Genomic DNA, 9,156 nt, shown 5'->3' on the forward strand with positions numbered 1-9,156 from the left:
ATGTTCCAAACAGCCACACACCGGCGGAGAGAGGCGAGGCGCAGTAATTGTTTCAATATGGGAATAACAAGCACATGCTGTCTGCCTTTCCTGGAAGGCTTTTATAGTGTTGGTCTCGTTTGTACACATGAAACGTGACAGAAATAATTATGGGAAGAATGGAAAAGAGAGCCTGCTCTATAATGACACACCATGTCTGCTATTATTTCTGTCAGACAAGTCAAAAGCCATCTGCTGAAACAAAAGATAATAACGTTTCAAAACGAGGTTAACAAATACTGGATTTATTGACTAGAATCCATCCAATAAGTGTATTTTGTCCTTTCTAATCACAACAATGAAGTGACACTGATGTGGTTACATTACATTACAATTCACTGATTAATATATTACAATTATTTCTCTACAAAAACAAAAGAACAGAGCCTGAAGCTCTACAGCTACCTTGAGTACATCTTAGACATTGCATCAGAGCGCAAAGCAGAGGATTTCTCTGTATCTCCTCTGATCACACTGTGGATCCAGGGTAAATATGAGGAAATCTTCATATAGACTCCGTAGTTGTACCTGTTGCAGGACTTGTCATAGGAAAGGATCCCTGCAGCGTAAATGTCCCCAGTTTCAGCATCTGTGACAGCCAGAGCGCCTCCTGCATCACCGAAGCAAACATTTTCTTGATACTCAGTAGGTCCGGTGCAGAACATGTTGTCGTCTACGGTCGGTGTGAGCGGAATCTGTTTGTATTCTGCCTTACAGAGAGAGTGATTGGCCAGGGGCAGAACGAGGTGTTTGAGTGATGTAGCAGGGCTGAGGAGGATCCCCCAGCCCCAGCCGGTGATGACCCCTGACCCTCTCACGATGTCTGCCAGGTCCTGGCCTCCCTCTGGCAGGGGGATGGGGGTCACTTTATGGCTCATAACCACTGGCTCCTTGAGCTGGATCAGAGCGAGGTCGTTGTCCCAGTCAGACTGGTTCTGGAAGCCTGGATGGAGAACAATCTGCAGAAGGGGAAGGCAAAAAACCAGAGAGAGGATGTCTGATTGAGTGTTTGCTCTTTAATCTTTCAATTTTCTTTCAATTGTAAAGCAGTAGCACAAAATAAACATATTGCATAAAATAAATAGCTGTATAAATATCTTGTCACTGTTCAGTACAAATCATTGACCTGTATGTTTGGAGATTTTTATGCTTTTAGATAAGTCTGGCGATTACTGAGGTGCTGAGGTAAACATTGTTGCATGGTGTGGCATTATTCTTTCAAGGATTACATGCTGATGATTACCTACATTACATGATTACCTTTATGCTTTGAGAAAGTCCTCCCACCACTCCCACAAGTCTCATCATCATGAAGACTTAAATCAAGACTATTTTTCCTGTAATTCTGCGTTATGAGGTTCTATGTTCTAACATGCATTTGCATAGCGGCTGCAGGGGTGTTGAACATGGTTGACGAGGTAAAGGTGTGTTGTTAACCGACATTAAGCATTCTTTCTGCTCACCCTCTCCACAGCAGCCTCTTTGGAGGCATCTGCTTCTGCCCGTCGTGAGATTCCCAAGTACACTTTAGGAATGACGGGATCTTTTCCCTGGATGTCCTGTCGACTTTTCCTGACAAAAAGGTTCCTGCCAGCAGTCAAAACCCAGCGGTCGGAGATGAGAGCACCACCTGCATAGCCTCCGTCCAGCACGCTGTCAGCGATGTAGACCATGACCTGCCAGGGCACATGAGGAGCCAACTTCCCCCCAACCATTCGCCTTGAACGGAGCGATGCTAACCTGGAGGCTGAGACATAAACATAGACATAAGGTGTTTTTCTGTTTTGTATGTGAAGGATATTCTGTTTTTTTTATGTGTTTTACATCACATATTGTTCTCTTATGGCCAACAATGTAAATTTAGAAACGTTTTTGAAACCATTGAACGCACTTTGTTAAATAAGATACTTTAAGTGGGTTTTGATCTGCTTGCAGCTGGTTCAAGTCACGTCTTTCTGTTAAAATTCAGGCTGTTGTTGCTGATGATTTCCAATTATAGTGGGACACAGAGACTGAGTGGACTGGTTAAAGTGGGACAGAGAGGCTGAGTGGACTGGTTATAGGGGGACAGCACTGGATGTAACTCTCTCTTCTACATTCTTTATATCGTCTCTACATCTCTGTGTTGTGTCTCTGCCTTGTTGATGTTTTGTTTAGCTCTTGGCAACTTATCTTGTGCAGCCTAATATTGCTTGTTTCTTGCTGTCTGTAGCTCTCATAGTTTTTGTTTAATTGTCGGAGTTTTGTCGTCAAGGTTATACTGAGGAGCGCGATTGCATGATTGATGACCAGTTATATGCACAGGTTGTTGTCCATCTACAAAAGGGATTTATTGTTGGCTTGGCTGTAGGCGTTTATCAGAATACATTTTAACTCAGCTACTTTTCACTTATATCTCTGTACTTAAGTGATTTTACTTTTCTTTCTTTACTTCAGTAAAATATTCTGGTGCTCTTCCATCTCTGTTTTTATGCTGATACCATTTTATGTGTCACTGACTCCACAGCAAACCAGACTTCCTCCAGATGATGCTCTGCTCTTTTATGACATCCATTATTAATCTAAAGCTTGTTGTAAATTTGGAAAAGAGCACATGTATACATTTTACAAACACACAAACCTCTGATGTTCCTATATTTTGAAGGTTTATTTGCTGGATTTTTTCAGATACTGTATTTTTTGTGTAACTGTCTTGTTTCCCTCTGGTTCATATCTAATGTTCAAATCAAATTTCTCTTGATCGCAATGAGACATAAGTTGAATAAATGAAGACACAGCTAACTAAATCCTCTGCAAGATGTCTGTTGAGGCCAGATATTAAGAATGCTTCACCAGTTTGAGTAGTTTACCTCTGTGTGTTAAACACTGCTGACAGCATTTTTGTTCTTCCCTGTTTCCCCTGTAGGAGAACTTAAACATACTTAATAAAATATGACCTCCTCGACACCAGGGTTATCTCATTGCAGCATATGCACTACAGTCATTAAAGCATATTGTTATCACTTTCTGAGAGCTCTGTTAAATGGAGCTTCGTTGTCGGCATGTGATGCTTTCAAGCTCTGAGGGCTTCACCCAGAAGGGAGAAGGGAATCCATCTACTCTGTGCGCTTAAATCAATGTGTCCTTCATGTGACTGAGATGACGGCTGCTGTGGTTCTACATCACAACAGGGGTGATTTACCAACAATGATTTCAAGCGCCTTGAGCACAGTAAACAATGGCTTAAAAACATTTCACCTTTTTTACTGAAAATAAGCTCTTTTTCTCCTTAATTTTTTTAGTCTCCAGGCAGTTTAGTCAAATCTCTCGCTGGACTCTGATTCCTGGATTTATTGTTGTTTTTTAAGGATTGTTTGAAGAGAAGCAGGGAAGCAGGCAATTTCCCTGTCAGATATGGCAGCGTTACAGCCAAATGAAGAGCAATATCTGAAATGAGCAGTAATAGCCCAGCCTTCAGATCCCACAGGGAAGCCCATGTCATTTCATGCCAGAGTTATCTATCTGAGCAGCAGCTGTCAAAGAGGTTTTAGTGTAAAACAGGAGCTTCGGAGAATTGGAGCCTGTGGTCGCTTGGACCCACTTGAATGTATTCAGAAGTTAAAGGCTGCTGTTCAGATCTCGGGATCAGTCATCATGGTCAAATGTGAGGTCATATTCCGACCGTAAAGGACCAAATATCAGCCAATTTGCTATCTTTTGGTCGGTCTACGCAGCACTTTGGTCCAGACTGAAATGCTGCATTTCAACAACTGTCAGATGGATTGCCATGAAATATGGTGTAGACAAGATACCAAGACTGATGATCTCCTGGCTTTTCCTCTTGCACCACATTGAAGTTGGGAGTGATGATATTGAGTAAAATGCATCTGCACTTTTCATCTAGCGCCATCATCAGGTCACAGTTTCAATTCAACCACTACATTGAATTATAGCTGTGAAACTTCCTGCCTGAGAATTTCATGCAGGCCAACTAGAGTATCACATGTCAATTCTCTAATATTTATCTTGTGGCTTACTCTTAACTGATATATTGTGTTGAAGTTTCTTTTAATTATTTGATCTTGATTAATCTTTTACTTTTTGGATTTTATTTGCTTTTCATTCCTTTAATCCTATTTTTTAAACTATACTGCATTCATCGTTGCGTTATTTTAACAAAACACCTGCAAAATTAAAGACATTCCCATCAGCCTCAGCTGTGCTCTGTGATTAGTGCTAATAAGCAAATGCTAGCTTTCTAACATCTTTCTAAAGATCATCATCAGCATGCTGGCAACTGAGTATGTTAGCATAGTGTTAATTAGCATTTATCCCAAAGCAAAGTTTGTTCTAGTCATGCTTTCTTCTCACTGATCGATACAGAACCATATACATATATTGTATTTTAGGTTTTTACTATAAATTTAAAAAATGTTGATGCAAAAACTAGAAATTGGCTTTGAATTACGACGATGCGTTTATCAGTACTGACTGTTTGTGTTTGTGTGTGTTAGTGTGTGTCTGCGTGTGTTACCCGACACAGAGCGTTTCATCTTGTCTTCAGCGTGAGTCACATCTGCCAGACAGGCCCATGCAGCCAGGAGGAGCAAAGTCAAAGAAAACCTTCAAACAGCAACAGAGTCACACGATAAACACACATTCAAACTCTCTGGATCAATACAAACTGGGCCCATTAAAGGACTGAGAATGACAAATTGTTAACAAATCAGTTATTTAATAACAGAGTTAGATAATTAAGCCTCTGATTTACAACAGCTCACAAAACATTACTTGATAATTGTTGGAAAATTAAGATAGACAGCTTTTTTAAAAGGAAAAATATGTTTAGATTTAGAGATTGAAAACTTTTGTTACAAGTAATAACGCACAGCTAAAGTAAGTACATTATACATTATATTTGGTACTGGAACACAGTTTTATTTTCAGATATATTTAAAGAAATTCAAAAAGGGCAAAGAAAAGAATATTATTATATTCATAGATATATATATATATAATAACAACTCACCACATTTTGTTGATAATATCCATCCTGTGCAGTGATGGTTATATTCTCTCCTCTTGAGTGCACTGAGCATTTTGGAGCCGGGAGGTATTTATATCTGCTGTCAGACAGAGACTCTGCCCTGGAAATTTCTGCATGGCACAAAAACATTGATTCCTGGAATCTGAAATAAATTGTTGTGAAATCTCACTTTCAAACAGTTGGGAGAGTCTCCACAGTCTGGATTCAGGACAAATAATACGTAACATCTTGAGTGGTGATTGGAATTCAGCTCAGTCTGCAAAATTACGCTGTAAAGTCAAAGTGAAAGATACCACAGCACAACATTTAAGAGATTTCTTGTGACTGTTTTCAGCAGTTTGATCATGCAGTATGAAACATCCTGTTCGCGTTTTAATGATTAATTTCAGATATTTTGAACTGTGTAGCTCAGTTGTGGATCCTGTGGTGATTGTAATAGGATTGGAGCTTTTGCAAAATAAAACTATTTCACTAGTCAGTGTTTCATAATTTTGCAAAGCAAGAGAGTCACTAACTGTTTGTACTGTTTGCATCATAATGTTGGATCACAGTTGACTAAAAGTAAACAAGACTGACAGCCGCTAACATTTTATCTCTATCTGTGGATGATAAAGTAATGTTTTTGCAATACTGTGCTGATTCATTTGTTATTACAGAAACTAAGGCACATATTGCCTCATTAGATTTCTCTGCAGAGAACAGAAACACAATATTTCAGTAAATTCCTGGCAGTTAACAGTTAACTGTGACAGCGCTAAGTCAGATATGTGCTTCAGGGAGGAAAGTCCAGCATTACTGCCTTGGGTATTTGCAAACAGAGAGGTTACAGTGGTTTGTAATTGTGATTTAATTTCAGAGTTTGCAGCCTTGATCAATTTGGCATCTTAATATTTTTCCATTATCTAAAAAAGCTGCAACTGTCAAGATAAACACAGTGGTTAGTGTTACCACAAGGTACAGTATTATGCACACATTAATGTGTTTTGCCTGAAGTCAGTTTTTTGCTGATTTTGCAAACACAATTTTCACTCCTCGTTTCCAGCTTTATTACAAGACAAAGTAAGTGTACTGAAACAGTTCATAGTGATTGAAATCATCAACTTCATGCCACAGTGAATGACTGAGCACACGGTGTAACAGATAAAGAAACTACAGGTTAACACGAAAACCAGTGTTCCGTTATTAATTTTAATTAAAAAAAAATCCTCTTACACGCACACATATCGCATGTAAAAATGTGTGCAGAACACATGTTCCCACATGTAAAAAGCATGACTACATGCACTGCAGATTCGTATCTTGGAGTTTGGTTTAATTGTATGACATGATTTCACATGAGTTCTTCAGCGCCTTAGGAAGCGATTTCCTGACGGTTATCAGTTTAAGCATGTAATTGGATATGAAATTCCTGAAAATCAAAGGTTAATTTCAAATGAAGTAATTTCATGGTGGCATATTACTAAAAGCTTTAAAGTTCTCAGTGCCTAGTGGCAAGAGCACTCTTTACTGGATCAGACACAGAAGATAATTATTTAGGAAGCACTTCTCTGAAAGTCAGCATTCTAACCTCATGGTTGTCATTTAATTTTGAATCCACAGAGCTGGAACACAAAGCCAGAATAAAAATAATAACTTCAGAAGGTACAGACTACACAGATCACACACAGGTATTTTAGAAACAGTGCAAGAGTTTCATAAATAACTTTTTTAATAGTATGTCCCAGCAGAATGGCTCTGAAAGGCGAAGTCTGTCACTTGGTTGGTTCAACACATTTCCAGACAGAAATATCTACTGGATAACTACTCGGTGGATTACCATGAAAACGTATGCAGGCATTCTTGGTCCCTATAGGACGAATTCTTGTGACTTCTGTGATCCTCTGACTTTTCTTCTAGTGCCACTGTTGCATTGACATATGGGGTTTTGAGTGAGATGTCTCAAGAACTATTGGATGGATTGCCATTAAATTTGGGACACACATTCATGTCTCCCTCAGGATAAATCATAATGACTTTGTTAGTCCCACTTCCATTTAGCAGCACCCAAGTCAAAGACCTACACAATGAATCTGTACTTGGTCTTTAGTACCAATCAGCTAAGGTTAACATGCTAATTAGCAAATGTTATCAAGTTAACATTCTAAATGTAATAATGAGGTAAACATCATACGTGCTAAACATCAGCATGTTAGCATGATGACCATTTAGCTAAAAGCACTGCTGTACCTCTAAGTAGAGCCTCGCAGAGCAGGTAGCATGGCTATAGAAGTCTTGGTTACCTCAAAAGCAGAAGTCTTAAAACATTTTTTGAGAACCTCTATTCGACATAATTGCATTTCAATAATTAGTTGTGCTAGGCCCCTAGACCACCAGGGCCCCCTGCTAAAAGTAGCATTCAAATAAAAACAATTTAGCCTAACATAAAGTAAGTCCCTTGCAGAAATGATTTCATAGAGGGAAATAAGTTACAGTCTACATGATAAATGAAACACCACCACTGTTACCTGAGGGAGAATCCATACAGGTATACAAATGCTGCTTAGCTTGTGTTGTATTTTTCATTGCATGACCTCTACTCAAGCTTGTCTATACTTTTCGGCAGTGGGCCATGTTTATTATTACATAGTGTAGTATTACAGACCAGTCACTCAGGCTACTGCGACCCCATGTGTAATCAACCAGAGGACAGATTATATCTCATTGGAAAGGAGAATTAGACGTAGCCTACAACATAACCCAACATATTTGATATATTTATTTGGTTTACAATACCCTTGAGGATTAAATTACATAATACAGCCCAGCATACACATCTCTGTTTATTCCTTCACTCTGGCCTCATCAACTTTTCTTCAGCATTTATAGATCAGAATGTGAGCTTCAATTTCCATTTCATTTCAATGTCTTTGCCATTGAATAACTTCAGCCTGTCTCAGGGAGATTTCTGTACGGTAGCTTCAAGGCAAGGGCAAATCAGTGATGTGTCCTGTGACGCGATGTCCAGTGTTTCCAATCATATCTGAGAGCAGGGGGTCTCACTTGAGTGCTGTAGTCCCTGCTCCCTGGGGGCAACAAAGAAGATGGGACATGACCCGTGTGCCAGGCACCGTCAAAGCCATGCACACAGGCCAAGGCCATTGGGGGCAAAGCTGGACAAATGCCCACGAGAGGATGGATGCATTTTACCCCCTCTGATACTATATCAGGGTCACCTCTCATTAGTGCAATGTAGTATCTCTCTCCGACTCTATTTCCATCTCTGTCTCTCTCATTCATTCTGTGTGCCTTTTTTTTTTTTTACAGCATTCAAGGCATAGGAGCATACAGAACTAGAGAGCATTGAAAGCACTTTGGACAGAGGAAAGCTACAAAGAGTGAAGAGTGAATGTGTACAGCAAAAGAAAATAAACGGATGCTAAAATACGCTTGAAGACAAACAGCCTAAGTTAATGAAACAGTTAAATGATTATGATAAAGGACTGAAAGCAAGAGTTCAACAGTGATGGAGGCTGTGAGATTTAAGCATGAGCGATGTTTGAAGTTGTAAGGAACAAGGGGGAGAAGGTGAGAGAGGGGTGGGTGGGTGGTGGCACACATGGAGGAACGCGGAAGGAAAGGATGACAAATGAGAGTAAACCGCTGCCGTGGACTTCACCTTGAAGCTCTTGGGGAAGAGCGTGTGCATGTGATAAGGACTGAAAGCCATGCAGAGGGTGAGGGGAGGAGAGGGGAGGCGGAGGCAGTGAAATGGGGACTGGAGGTTGAGCGCTGCGCAGAGCGAGAGAAAGGCGGAGGAGGGAGAGGGGAGGAGGCTGAATCACAGGGACAGAGAGCTGGAGTGTGTGAGAGGCTTTGTGCTTAATGTGTGCCTCTCAGGAGAATGAATGATGAGAGGACTACAGCTCCACTTTCTTCTTCATTGGAGGATTTTTAACTGGATTTTACTTCCACTAAGATGGCACTTTAATACTGGATTGTTTTCCATATATCAACCTCTGTCTGCACAACTGCTCTATGGTCCATAACAGCAAAAATGCCGGTAAGATTATATATTTTTGCTTCTGCTTCTTTTTGTATGTGTTTATGTGTGG

At 40.0% G+C, this 9,156-nt stretch overlaps 1 protein-coding gene across 1 annotated transcript; it reads right to left on the minus strand.

Moving 5' to 3' along the window:
- Positions 1-232: 232 nt before the first annotated feature.
- LOC121606342 (haptoglobin) lies at positions 233-5,096 on the minus strand. The gene is made up of 4 exons (XM_041936598.1): positions 5,048-5,096; positions 4,553-4,641; positions 1,503-1,786; positions 233-998 (listed from the first exon to the last, which is right to left on the minus strand). Exons 1-4 carry the CDS (start codon positions 5,068-5,070, stop codon positions 441-443), a joined length of 954 nt encoding a protein of 317 aa, XP_041792532.1. The 5' UTR covers positions 5,071-5,096; the 3' UTR covers positions 233-440.
- Between the last annotated feature and the right edge of the window lie 4,060 nt (positions 5,097-9,156).

This window comes from Chelmon rostratus, chromosome 1 (genome assembly GCF_017976325.1).
Source record: "Chelmon rostratus isolate fCheRos1 chromosome 1, fCheRos1.pri, whole genome shotgun sequence".
Taxonomy (NCBI): Eukaryota; Metazoa; Chordata; class Actinopteri; order Chaetodontiformes; family Chaetodontidae; genus Chelmon; species Chelmon rostratus.